The sequence below is a fragment of the Lithobates pipiens genome, unplaced genomic scaffold, assembly GCF_037356315.1.
Source record: "Lithobates pipiens isolate NorthernLeopardFrog02 unplaced genomic scaffold, aLitPip1_a1.2 Scaffold_82, whole genome shotgun sequence".
NCBI classification, from domain to species: Eukaryota; Metazoa; Chordata; class Amphibia; order Anura; family Ranidae; genus Lithobates; species Lithobates pipiens.
In genome coordinates, this window is record NW_027507906.1 from 863,879 (window position 1) to 878,679 (window position 14,801).

The 14,801-nt window shown below is 39.7% G+C and overlaps 1 protein-coding gene across 4 annotated transcripts in view; it reads left to right on the forward strand.

The window, feature by feature from the left end:
- The first annotated feature begins 286 nt into the window (after window positions 1–286).
- Window positions 287–14,801, forward strand: part of LOC143973424 (uncharacterized) — a 107,120-nt gene continuing 92,605 nt past the window's right edge. For 2 of the 4 annotated variants that reach the window (XR_013272033.1, XM_077474405.1), the window contains exon 1: window positions 287–582. Coding sequence is in view for 2 of the 4 variants with exons in the window: in XM_077474405.1 (XP_077330531.1) it covers window positions 494–582 (89 nt within the window). In the remaining 2 variants the exon portion in view is untranslated. The remainder of the gene's footprint in view (window positions 583–14,801) is intronic. The other 2 variants (XR_013272034.1, XM_077474406.1) reach the window with 1 other exon arrangement.

A 14,801-nucleotide genomic window follows, 5' to 3' on the forward strand; every position in this document is an offset into this window, starting at 1 on the left:
CGCCCCTCAGCACCGAAATGGAAATAAAAAAACTACAACTCCCAGAGCTCTCTACGGCGAGGCGCGGCATAGCTAAAGAACCCATCCAATCATCGCTCTCGTCACATCCTCCCCGCGAGCCTCTAAAATTAGATCCGGTACAGAGGGAGGGACTGGTTCCTTTGGGAGTCACGCGGCTCTCCTAGCAACCACTCACGGCGCGTCTTTTCTCCACCCCGCGCTTATCAGAAAAGCCGCGCCGTCATTGGCCCATCGCTCACCTGCGCCTCGCCCGGAAGTAGTTGCTACGCTTCTCCCATACTGCTTCCGGGTCACCGTATTCACTCGTTTACTCGGTGGCGTTAGACGCTGCTCTCTCGGCTCCGGCCGCGCAGCTGGGATGTCTGCTGTACACGGTTCCCTCCTGGTTTCGGTGTAAAAAAAAAAAAAAAAAAGAGAATAAGCTAAAACAGTCTAATAATAGAGAAACTGAGAGAGTGTGTGTAGTGCAGACATGGCCTTTGAGAGCCTGTTCTCCAGACCCCCCAACTCTGCCCTACTAGACACCCACATGACAGAGTGTCAGCATGCAGGGGACGAAAGGTCGAGTAATATTACCTTCTCTTCTCATTCTTCTGATTTCTGATGAATTGATGCTCATTCTGTGCTCATCATGTATTTATATGGGGGTGGGGGAGGGGGGGAGAGAGGGCCTCATCCTGGGCCATTGTGATCCCACTGTCTTCTCATCTGTCTGATCACCAACTGGATGTATATATCTTATATCTATATATATATATACATCGTATACAGTGACCATTGCATTCTGTGTATTGCTGGGGCCTAGTTGCTGTGCCTGGTGATCGCATTCGGCTTTTCTACGGCACAATATCGCAATATTTGCATGATATGGGCTGGACAATCGCTGGCATTGCCTGGAAATATATATATATATTTTTTTTTACGACATACATTTTTAAATATCCACATTGCCGTATATAGGGAGGTGCTGGCGTTTTATTATGATAACGAAATATACCAGCGCTAGTTATATCAAAGTACCGGCACTATTTTATAATTCTATAGAAAAATACTGGAACCGTTTTAAATTCTTTTTTTGTAGTATATTGTTTTTGTATGAGCCCATGTACATACACGTAAACCTATAAATAGACATATTTTTTTTTTTAAATATACATGCTCAGTAGAATGAGAATCTACAACAGTGATGGTGTAACTCCATTTGTTTTCTTATCTCGGCGTCATCCCGTTTCTCTTTATCAGCGCTGTGATTGGTGGTGCAAATTTTGTTTTAATTTTTACATTATGCAAATATTTTCATGATTATATGGACTTTAATGTCGCTGGGATAGTTACAAGATTGTCTGAAAATATTTTTATTACCGAAATCTTTTAATATCCACATTGGTAGTTATAGAAAGTTATTGGCACTATTTTTATATAAAAGTATCGGCATTGTTTTTAAATATATGTACCAGAACTATTTATAACTCAGTTAAAAAAAAAAAAACATATTGCATATTTTTGCATGGGCACATATGCACTTGGTAGAATGAGAATCTAACAGTATTAAAAGATTGTCTAAAAATTATTTCGTAATCATTTAATATCCACATAGCCATTTATAGAAAAGTGCAGGCACTATTTTTTTTAATTTTATATAGAAGTACCTGCATATAAAAATAAAATAAATATATCTCTCTCTCTCTCTCTATATATATATATATATATATATATATATATATATATATATATATACATACACGAACACAGTGTATAAGCGCTGTGAATAGTGGTGCAATTTTTTTTATATTTCTAGGGAACCATTATGCAATATTTGCATGATTATATTCACATCACTGGGATAGTTACAAGATTGTCTGAAAATATTTTTATTACCGAAATCTTTTAATATCCACATTGGCAGTTATAGAAAGGCGTTGGCACTATTTTTATATAAAAGTATTCGCACAGTTTTTTTTATATATATTTACCAAAACTATTTTTTGAATAAGTAAAAAAAAAAAAAATTACATATTTTTGCATGCGTGCGTATATGCTTGGTAGAATGAGAATCTACAACAGTATTAAAAGATTGTCTAAAAATAATTAATTTAGTAATAATTTAATATTCACATTGCCATTTATAGAAAGGTGCAGGCACTATTTTTAAATTTTATACAAAAGTACCAAATATATATATATATATATATATATAGATGCACAGTGTATAAATAAGTACCGGTACTATTTTTTTAAACTTTTTTAAAATTAATATATTTTTGCGTGTGCACATAGATATATACACTCGGTAGCATGAGAATCAACTACAGCATTACAAGATTGTTTTCTTATCTCAGCGTCATCCTGTTTCTCTTATCAGCGCTGTGAATAGTGTTGGAATTTTTGTTATATTTGTAGGGCACCATTATGCAATATTTGCATGATTATATTGACTTTGATATCACAGGGATAGTTAGAAGATTGTCTGAAAATATTTTTATTGCTGATACCTTTTAAAATCCACATTGGCAGCTATAGAAAATTATTGGCATTATTATTTTTACACACACACACACGGTAGAATGGGACTCTACAACTGATTAAAAGATTGTCTAAATCTTTATTTTTTTTCCATAATCATTTAATATCAACTTGGCCATTTATAGGAAGGTGCTGGCACTATTTTATAATTTGATATAAAAGTAGTGCCATTGTTTTTCTGTGTGTGTGTGTGTATATACATATATGATAGAATTTGTCTCTAGCTCTATTTTATATGGAAAAGTACCGGTACTATTTTTTAATTTTATATAAAGGTACCGGCATTGTTTTCTAATTTATATAGAAACAATTTTTCAATACTTTTTTTAAACATTATTTTTGCATTCTCAGTAGGATGACAATCTACAACAGAAATACCATCCCTATTTTTTTATTTTTTTTTATTTCTATATATATATATATATATATATATATATATATATATATATATATATATATATAAATTTTCTTTCTTTTTTTTTTTAACTGGTGCTAGTTTATGTATTGTTTATGTGGAAGTAGCAGCACTTTTTTTTTAAATAGATTTTTCAATATGTTCTTCTGTGCACATAAATATACATGCTCAGTAGAATGCTATAGATACAATTTCTGTCTGTAATCAACAGTAACAGTAATACCATTTACTTTTTTAGGGCACGGTCTTGCAATATTTGCATGATTATTTGGACTTAAAATATTACTAGAAGCATTCGAGGGTTGTCTAAACAATATTTTTATTTCTAAAATCTTTTGACACCTACATTGCTTTTTATAGAAAATATTTTATAAATATATAGAAAAGTTCCAGCACTATTTTTTTTTTTACCTAAAACACACCTGTATTATATTTGTGTGTAGCCATAAATATAAATACTTGGTATGATGCTCTAAATAGCAGCTATTTTAGTTTGAGAATCAACAATTGACCATGTAATACCATTTTTTTTTTTTCCTCAGCATTTTTTTGCTTCTCTTTGACGATTATAACCAATACTAAGAGATAGAGATAGAAAATCCTACGTTTTGAGTTGTCATTAGACCAGGAATAGCAATCTTCAATAGTTACACTTGTTCTGGTGACAACTGTTTTTAAGAGCACATTGACCTGAGGGCCGCTTCACACCAGAATGCGGTCCTGGAAAGTTGCATTCCAAGCAGGTTTTATGCACTGTGTTCAAAACAGACTGCCTGTGCAGTCTGCTGCAGTGTCAATATATTCTTAACAACACTGCAAACACTGAAAACGCAATCTATTTGCCTGCACCAGGTTGCATGGTACCATACTACCATGTGATTTGGTTTGGTGCGATCCAGTGTGATTTCAGCCCATTAAAATGGATGGGTTGAAAATCACACCGTATTGAATAGCACAGGAGCATGGATCACAAACCTGTGCAGTTCAGGTGTAAACTGGCCCTTACGTTGGGATACAGTCGTCCCAGCCCCCCCCCCCCCCAAAGAAAAAAAATTACCGGAAGGGTTTTAACCCTTTCCTACTCTTTAAAAAATAGAAAACTACATTTTAACTTAATATATATATATACATACATATATATATATATATATATATATATATATATATATATATAAAAATTATATATACTTAATATTATATAGTCAAATATATTTATAAGTTGTGTTCATAATACATTGTTAATGTAGTAGAAATTAAATGAATTTAGTACAACTGTATTTTTTATATATTTTATACTGTATATTAGAGCTGCATGATCATTAAAAAAAATCCGCAATCTCGATTCAGCCCCCCCTCACAATCTTAATCTGGCATTTCCATGATTCATGTAATAAGTGAAGAGCAGTTTTCTGCTCAAAGCTGTAAAAAAAAAAAAAAAGAGCAGCTTTCAAAGTTCATGACAACATTGCTCAGATAAAAAGAAACATTGTATCGATTGGTTCTTTTAGATCAAAGGCATGAACTTTTCCCTGTAGATGAGGGCAGTTTAACAACTTAAAGACTAAGCCTTTTTCTGACGCTTGTTGCTTACAAGTTAGGATCGGTATTTTTGCTAGAAAATTAGTTGGAATCCCCAAACATTCTGTATATATTTTTTAGCAGAACCCTGGAGAATAAAATGGCGGTCATTGCAATATTTTATGTTACACTATTTGTGCAACGGTCCTTCAAATACAATTTTTTGGGAAGAAATGCTCTTCAATTAATTAAAAACAAACAAAAAAAAGTTTAGTTAGCCCATTTTTATTGTATAATGTAAAATATGTCACACCGAGAATTGTGATCTTTAGTCTAAGAAAAAAAAAATAGTGATTCTCATTTTATCCAAAATCATGCAGCTCTACTGTATATTGTAAAATAAAATAAAATGTTTTATGATATTTCATTATATATTTCATAAAGTTAAAAGGCAAACCATTCTACATATTGAATAATAGAATTACAATTATATACTCGCAAGCCAATATTTACATTTGGTGTGATGTTGGAGTAGATGTGCCAGTATTTACAGGAAGCTGTACTTGCATCATTAGTAAATCTACTTAACGTTTAGCTGAAAAAGCAATTTACCTTTGAAAGCAAATGTAACTGCTGTTATTTCATGAATGTTAATTGTAATATTGGGTTAGAGGCCCATTTTTTTTTTTTTTTTTTTTTTTACATGAACGTTCTGTCTGTCTGTCTTTCATCCATCTATTGATGGATCATCCGTTCACATCTGTCCAGGTTTTTGTACGGAACATCCAACGTCCTAGTTCCATTGAAAAGGAATGGATGTAAACAGAGGGTGTTTGTGTACGTCTGTTCTGTTTATGTCCAGTTTTGGGCAAGAAACATTTGTTTATGCAATTGTCATCTCTGCAACAATTAAATAAGAGATGCAAACACGGATGACGATGGATGTAAACTGAATCCATTATTTTCTTGGTAAAAGTGTGACTTAACAGATGACTCCCGTGTCAAAAGGGTCTTATATTTTGACTTTTCCGATTTTTACTTATTGGAAGCTTGTTCATCATCAATTCATTTTCTGATTAGTGAAGCCGGGGCCAGGGTGTCATATTGAAGAAGACTCTTTTAAAGGATAAGTTCACCTTTAAAAAAAAAAAGTAATGCACATTTTTTTTTCTGGCAAAAAAATGTGCATTTATTATTTTTATCAGCAGATCATTGATGCCACGCAGGTCTCCTGCAGACTGTCAATGTAAGCTGTCTGCCCCATATATTTTACCTCGTACCGGCAGGCAGTTACACAATAACAGGAAAAAATCAATGACCTACCACAGCGTTCAACAGCGCCATGGTAGTTTATTGAGATCTACAAGCTGACAGCCGCAAAGGATGTTGGTACTTGTAGTTCAGAACTCTGTGCATGAATGATGTGGGCAGAGCCGCGCTCTTTTTAAAAAGTGACTGCTGGTAGAGGGAACTTCTCCCTGTACTGCTGTCACACAGAAACAGCGGATCGCTGAGTGGCTGCAGGAGCTGGAATATCTTATTTATTACTCCTCAAAAATGGGTGGAACATGTAACATTTTCCTGAAGGTGAACTTATTCTTTAAAGCAAGTCGGTAATGGCAACTCCCATATTTTTTTCCTAACAGAATGTCAATAAATTGAATCATTTTTTCTGATATAGTTAGTTATGGACTGTAGTTTACTGACTTGTGGCAGATTCATGTGATTCTTAATAGCTCCACATTTACAAAGTGGTGGTGTTATAGCACTGAATTAAATAATTATCTTCACTTTGTAGATAAGGAAACGGGAGGTAATTAGGGCCTGCTGTAAGTTGGTTTATAAAGACAGGCAGAGTGCCTTTCTCTGTACGCAGTGTACCAGAGCAGATTGTTTGCCACCGTTACCCTCTCCCTGTAGCTGGTTGTTAAAGGGTAAGTTCACTTTTACAGAAAATTTTGTAAGGTGAACTTACACAGTACCCCCCCCCTCCCGTCCCACCGACCTGGAATGCGGCGTCCTCCCTCTCTGAGCCGCCTTGTGGCCCTGGGGCTTAGAAATCCCCGAAGCGTAATCTCCTTAATGTACCCCTTCAGGAGGTACGTTAGGAGCATTCTAATTAGGGATGCACCGATACCATTTTTTTTTTTTACAATGAGTATAAGTACCAGTCGTTGTTTATTTTTTTTTTATTTTTTTTTTTATTTTTTTTTGTCCTCGACGATATCAATTATACCTACCGGAACTGTTTTGTTTTCACTTCCGCTGTCAGCAATGGTGCAAAGCATTGAAAAGTTATTTATGAATCAAGTGAATTGATTTTTTTTTTAATTTAGTGCTTTTTCAATGTGAAATGTGTAAATATATGTTAATATATATTTGTAAAAATATTCACTAACAAAGTAAGCAAAAAAAAAAAAGTTTTAACTGTTTATCGTTTTTAAAATAGATGTGAACAAAAGAAAAAAGCAGGAAAATAATAGAGTGGAGGAGAATAGGGAGTTAAGGCTGATTAAAGTAAATTAAGGGTTAATAAGGGGTTAAACAGAGGAACATTTGTCCAGCCCTTTTGATTTGAAGATGAAGAAACAGAAATATACAAAAAGAAACAATGTTTCTTTTTATTTTAATGTTTGGGGGCTGAGCAATGTTGGTAATAAACTTTGCCGGTGTTTTATCATATAAGGTCCCCCATCACATAGCGTCCGCTGTGTAGTGCGCACAGCACTACAGATTCCAAAAATAGCCGAGGATGAACGGCGCCTGCGCACTGAGTCCAGGTTCTAGCCCCACCATCCAAGTGGACATAGAGTAGGAATAAAAAAGAGCCGAGCCCGAAGCGTGGCGAGGCGCCATCTCATTTTCACAACCCTATGTCCGCTTGGATGGTGGGGCTACCACCTCCACTCACAGCGCAGGCGCCTTTCAACTTCGGAAATTTTACAAAGCTTTTTCTGCCCCGTACTGCACATGCACAGTACGGGGCGGACGCTATATGATGGCCGGACTGAATGTGCCAGAACACCGGTTCCCTTTTTTTTTTTTTTTTTTTTGACAGCTCCAATTATCGAACTTCTTTAACACAGGGGAGACCCGCTGACAGCTCAAAGAGCCGAGCCTGAAAGTATCAGTTTCAGGTATCGGTGCGTTTATACGAGTACCGATACTCGTGCAAATACTCGGTAACGGCACCGATACTAGTATCGGCGCAACCCTAATTCAAATTGGTCCGTGCCGTCACATGGGTTGCACAGACCAATCAGAACCTGTGTAGCCCATCCTCTCAGCAGAGCTGCGAGGTGGTTATACCGGGGCTCAGAACGGGAGATCTGAGGGGGTCTTGTGTAAGTTCACCTTACACATTTTTCTGTAAAGGTGAACTTACACTTTAAAGACGCTAGCCTGATGTGGAAGTGGAGACACTCGTTCCTCATTGACAGAAGGCAGTGTTGGGATTCTATAACCAATAGCAGGCTGTCTTCTAAGTAACGATCCCCCCACTGCTTGTCATCAGTCACAAGGGGAATGGACTTGATGGGGCACCGGTGTCTGTGAATCCCCATCAGGCTCTGCACCCCCCACCCCAGTACAAATCTCCCCACCGCAGTGCTGTCTGTCAGGTGCAGCAGCAGGGAGGAAGTACAATTGTACTGGGGGAGTCTGTATGGACACTCCAGCCTCAGTGCGCCTCCACATTCCGAGTGTACCCCATGAAACTCGCCTATGCCAACGTTTCTGGAGGCACGCTGGAATTCAAAAGCGTTTCTTAGACTCTCTGATAGATTTCAGTTTTTTCCAAACTCTGTTAACTAGCCGTACATAAATACTGAGTATAATTGTCACCATTGAAAAAGCATTATCTGCTTTATATGCATTTGGAAAAGTCCTATAAATGCAGGTTTGACACTGCAAGTGTGAGGCTGAAGTCTATAGGACTGCTTCTTTATAATGGAAGCTGTCAGATACATGCTGACATGTTGCGGCTCTTGTCTTTGGAGGCATAGCTCAGGTGCAATGCAGATAAGGCCTTCTCTCTCCAGCAACTTCTTCTAATTTCTTGGGACTCCTCAAGCGGAGCACGAGACCTCATTATGATGGATGTGGCAGATGAATGCCACCTTCATTCCCCCCCCCCCCCTTCCATTAGACTGAGTGTAGCAGAAGTGATATAGGACTCCTTGATGGCGGCTTTAGAATGAAGATCGATTGTAAGCTCTAACAATCAGCGCCCTCTGATTCCACCTATATTGAATTGTATTGTAACTGTACTGTCTGTTGCACAAACTGTAGGTGCTATAGAAATTCTGTATAACGATAATCTCTATTGGAGAGATGTTACTACTGCCATTCCTGGGAGAGGCAAGAAGCCAGTGGAGAGTTCAGCCTGCCAGTGTTTGCTCCTAGTTCACTGAACCTAGAAAATATTTGTTAGCTGTGTGTAAAGTGTGTACTCCATGAAAAGGTGTTGTATGTAACCTGCTCTGCGTTATCAGATTTTCCTGGTTTGATCAGGCAGGGAATTCATATCTGTAGCTATTAAAATCGGTGTGAGGATATGTCTTTTGTTCTGATGTGTAAAATATGCAGATTTGAGCAAATGTGGGATAAATCATTATGATGTCATCATTTTCAATTTCTAGAAGGCAGTGCATCTGAAAAATGACATTTGCAGTGAAAGGCCGCGTTCTCTGTTGAATTACGAAAGCAAGCTTTTAGTTATAATTGGATTTTCCTGTAATTTATGCATCTGTTTTAAATACAGTGTATTCCGTCTCGCTCATTCACACGGGACTTCAAGGTTTGCTTTATTTAAAATGCAGAAAAAAGTTGATTTAAGAATTATAAAAAAACTTAAAGAGGAGCTCCAGTCTCCCCCCAAAAAAATTAAAAAGCAGCAGCTACAAATACTGTAGCTGCTGACTTTTCATATAAGGGCACTCCCCTGTCCTGGATCCAGAGCTGTCCTCGCCCAACCTGATTCTTCAATTGGCTTTGGGTCCAGGCGCCGGCATCTTGACTAAGGGAAACTGGCAGAGAAGCCCTGCAGCTTCACAGCCGGCTTCCCACTGAACTTGTGCGTTGTGATTGGTCCCACAGTCTTCTGTGGGCTGTGATCCGACCGGATGTGGGGAAGGGGGACCTGTCAAAATCAGGTACTTTCTCCCACCCCCCAAAAAAAGTGGCAAATGTAAATGGGGGGAGGAAGAGCCAAACTTCCCCTTTTATGTGAAGTTCCACTTTAAACATCCCAGATCATGTTCTTCTCTTTTTAAGGCCTAATTTACGTGGGCATTATAGCAGAACTACTCTGCATCTGAGCACCACAAAACAAAAATACTATTTAAAGTGTAAGTTCACCTCTACAGAAAATCTGTAAGGTGACTTTACACTGTACCCCCTCCCCCGCTGTACTGTAGTCCCGCGATCCTGCTCTGTCAGGGACCAGAATGTCGCTTCACCGGCCTGGGGATTTGAAATCCTCCTGGCTTTCTCTCATTTCTTCTCTTCTCCTCTCCCTGCAACGCTGACAGGATGGGCTAGACAGATTCTGATTGGTCAGCGTTGTCCATGTGACAGTACTGACCAAGTAGGGATGCCTCTTGTCTGTACACGCTGAGAGGTATGGAAGATTAAGCCGCAGGAATCTCAATTTCCCGGACTGGTGAAGCAGCGTTCTGGTCCCTGGCAGAGCAGGATAAAGGTAAGCTTACACTGTAATTCATTTTTAATATTCAGTGCAAACTCATCCATCCATGTCTCCATGCTTTATTTTTCTGAGAAATCACTTTGAAAAATGCCCCTCTTGCATTTCTAGCCATGGCCTTTTTGCGCTAGGGCAGATGATTCGTGTAGCATTTTCTTTCTGGAATCCATCTGCCCTTAGCTCAGGCGTGCATGTAGGAGGGTGTGCTTAGACCTACCAGCTCCAACCACATGAACAAATTGCCTATTCATGGTGTACGGGCCTCAGTGCCATGTTCACAGCATATAATCCTCCCCCCGGACACACAGATGTCTGTGTTTTCTAAATGCAGGTGAATGGAATGCACCTTAACATACATGCGCAGATTGATTTTGACCATTTAAAATCATTATATGCATTTAGAAATGTTGTATAAATGCATGTAAGTCATTGTCCGTGTGAATAAAGCCTTGAACTGTATTTTTATGCGGCCGTTTATAAACAAATAGTTGATGGGTAATGTTTTGGAAAGGGGTGTGTGAATCTGCGTATAAAGAAGTAGTGCAACAGTAGCATTGCCAAGGAATGGTTTTAGTGTTTGTTAGCTAAGAACTTTTCTTTTCTTTCTCCTGCACTATTGGCTGCCCTCCACAAGGCTCCAGCACCATCTGTAGCCTCTTGTTTTTATTCTACCTGTCTCTGATACCTGACTAGTGGAACCACTATAGCAGGAAATGATTTTGGTGATTGACAGGCACTGAGACACTTGTCTGATTTTATGGACACTACTGGGGACCTTTTTTTTTTTTTTTTACCAAGCTCAGTGAACAGTCACATTGCTACAGTCTGTTCTCCTTTAGGAAATCAACCCCATTGCAAAGGGGTTTTTCATAGTCCTCACTATCAACCAGACCCCAGCCATGATGAGCCGGAGCTCGTTCATGTACAGTCCTGGCCAAAGTGTTTTGAGAATGAAACAAATATTCTTTTCAGCAAAATCTGCTGCTTCAGTTTTTATGATGGCAATTTGCATATACTCCAGAATTGTATGAAGAGTGATCAGATGAATTGGCAAGTCTCTCTTTGCCATAAAAATCAAATTATTCCCCCCCCAAAAAAACACTGCATTTCAGCCCTACCACGAAAGGACTAGCTGACATGTCAGTGATTCTCTCGTTAAAGCGGAGGTCCACCCTAAAGTGGACCTTCCTCTCATCGGAACCCTTCCCCCCTCCGGCGCCACAATTGGCACCTTTCAGGGGGGAGGGGGGTGCAGATACCTGTACAGTACAGGTATCTGCACCCACTTCCGGGATAGCTCTCTGCGGAAAGGGGCATAGATTACGCCCCTTTGCGCAAGTGCCCGTCCCTTTCCGCAAGTGCCCCGCTGCCTGCTGGGAAACACACAGATCCCAGAGGCAGCGCGGACCATCCTTATTGCGCAGCGCGACTCGCGCATGTGCAGTAGGGAACCGGGAAATGAAGCCGAAAGGCTCCATTTCCTGATTCCCATACCCAAGATGGCGGCGGCAGCACCCGAGAGACGATCTAGAGATCGGCTTCGGGTGCCGACATCGCGGGCGCACTGGACAGGTAAATGTCACTATTTTAAAAGTCAGCAGCTGCAGTATTTGTAGCTGCTGGCTTTTAAAAAAAACAAAAAACGCCGGAGTCCCGGCGGACTCCCGCTTTAAGACAGGTGTCAGTGTTGAGGAGGACAAGGCTGGAAATCACTCTGTAATGCTGATTGAGCTAGAATAACAGACTGGAAGATTTAAAGGGAGAGTGGTGCTCAAAATCATTGTTCTTCATCTGTTAACCATGGTTACCTGCAAGGAAACATGAAGTCATCATTGCTTTGCACAAAAAGGGATTCGCATGGCAAGGATATTGCTGCTACTAAGATTTCACCTAAATCAACAGTTTATTGGATCATCAAGAACTTCAAGGAAAGAAGTTCAATTGTTGTGAAAAAGACTTCAGGGTGCCCAAGAAAGTCCAGCAAGCAACAGGACCGTCTTCTACAGTTGATTCAGCTGTGGGGATGGGGCACCACCAGTGCAGAGCTTTCTCAGGAATGAAAGCAGGTCGGTGTGAAGTGAAGGTCAAGAAGGGCAGCAAAGAAGCCACTTCTCTCCAGGACAAACATCAAGGACAGACGGATATTCTGCAAAAGGTACAGGAATTGGACTGCTGAGGACTCGGGTAAAGTCATTTTCTCTGATAAATCCCTTTTCCAATTGTTTGGGGCACCCACCAAAAACTTTGTCCGGGGAAGAAAAGGTGAGCTCTACCATCAGTCCTGTGTCATGCCAACAAAAAAGCATGACACAGGAGACCATTCATGTGTGGGGTTGCTTCTCAGCCATGGGAGTGTGCTCACAGCCATGAATAAAGAATGATATAAAAACATCCTCCGAGAGCAACTTCCCCCAACCATCCAAGAACAGTTTGGTGAGGATCAATGCCTTTTCCAGCACGATGGAGCACCTTGTCATAAGGAAAAAGTCATGGCTAAATGGTTTGGGGAACAAAACATTGAAATATTGGGTCCATGGCCAGGAAACTCCCCAGACCTTAATCCCATTGAGAACTTCAGGTCAATCCTCAAGAGGCGGGTGAACAAAAAAGACCCCACAAAGTCTGACAAGAATGGGGAGCCATCATTTAGGATGTGGCCCAGAAGTTGACTGACAACATGCCAGGGTGAATTGCAGAGGTCTTTTAAAAGAACGGTCAATACCAGAAACATTGACTCGCTGCATAAACTTCATGTAATTAACAAAAGCCTTTGTAATTATAAATGGTTGTAATTATACTTCAGTATACCATAGTAACATCTGACAAAAAGATCTAAAAACACTGAAGCAGCAGACTTTGTGAAAATTTAATATTTGTGTCATTCTCAAAATTTTTGGCCACGGCTGTAAGCATTGAATGACCCAAAAAGGCTGGGAGATCATCAGCACTGAAGTTTCAAAAAAATAAATAATAAAAAAAAGCATTTAATGAAAGAAAATCATTTGCTACACCGTGCTTTAGCAAACTATCATCTAGTTCAGCCTAGATCTCAGGGAACCCTACTACAAATGATTATAGCCACAGCATATTTACATGGATCTTGAATCTATGTGTTGACTTCCCTCTTCTATAGCAATAGGGCAGTGTTTGTTTTGTTTTTGTTTGTTTTTTTACTTTTTTTGTTTTTTAAACAAATTGTGCCGCCCTGTGTATACTGCTTGCTGGGCCACCTGGGATATGCTCATCACATATCCCAGGAGGCCTTTAGTCTTTCAGCTGGGGAGGGGGAGGGGGGACCTAGCAGAGCATCAATGCAAGGCCCTGCCAACTGAACTTGGAAGAGCCGATGGGACTCTAAATTACTAAAAGTAAGATGTAAGCGGACAAGTGGAAGTAAGATGACAGCATGTGACAGAGCGATGTCTGTTAAGAGAATGATGTCAATAGGACAACGCTGGATCCAGTGGCTGGGTGAGAATCCGAATTGTGCAGAGAAAGCCTCCCGGTAAGCTGGGAATACAAAAAAAAAGGGGGGGGGCTGAGGCTGAAGGACCTCTTTAAGTTGTAGTATTTAAGAGAATAAAGAATGTTGTGTATCTAGAGCATTGCCCGAGGGCCCCTGGGCCACTAGGGGGCCCCACCAGGGTTGCCAGCCTCAGTAAACCCAGGCCTATGTAAAAATCGGTGTTTTTTTTTTATTTTATTTTTTTACATCTGTCTCTGAAATGTCTCTTACCTACATCCTTTTCATCTAAAAATCCTGAGATTATAGCTGCCCCACCTCTCCAGTACCTTCTCAGCCAATAGAAACATGTCTGTGTATACTGTGTGATTGTATACTGTGTGTTTTTGTATACTTGGGGGGCCCCCATAATCTCCTATTGCCCGGGGGCCCCATGAGTTGTCAGTCCGCCCCCACCTCCTGCTATATATGACTACGCTATTTTCAGAAACAATCTTGGAATGAAACAAATGATAAAGTAATGCAGTGAGAACTGTTGTCCCCTAACATTAGTGGTCAGTGGAGATCAGTCCACCATAGCACATAGCACATTACCACAGCAACCTCAGAGGGAACCCTGGTTAAGAAAGGCAGCTTTAGGGTTTGTTTAAAGTGTAAGTAAACCCTCCTATTGTTTTCAGCCAAGGAAGCTGCCTTCTTTGCCTCTACAACTGCCATGATGCTGCACATGTGATCAGTTATGACACCAGCCATTGGATGGTTTCTCAGTTTGGTTGAGAGCACAGCCAATGGGAGTGTTACAGTTTTTGAAACTGGTAAATGGATGGGGTTTACTTCTGCTTTAAGGGAAAATTCCTTGTCTCCTATGTGCCCAGTTCACACCACCCGTTTATGGTGAAAAAAGAGGTACGGCAGGCAGTACTTTTTTCACTACAGCATTATGCAAAGCAGACCACCGGCTCACACTTAATGAAATGTTACTGATTGACGTTTCTAAAATGTTGGTTAAAAAAAAATAAAGTGAACGATGCGATACACTGCGATCGGCATATCAACATTGCAGTGATCCTATTGTACAGCACCACACACACGCCCCTGTGTTGTAACTCAGCGGCTGGTGTGAATTATCCCTAAGTTAGATTAGAACTGCTTTAATT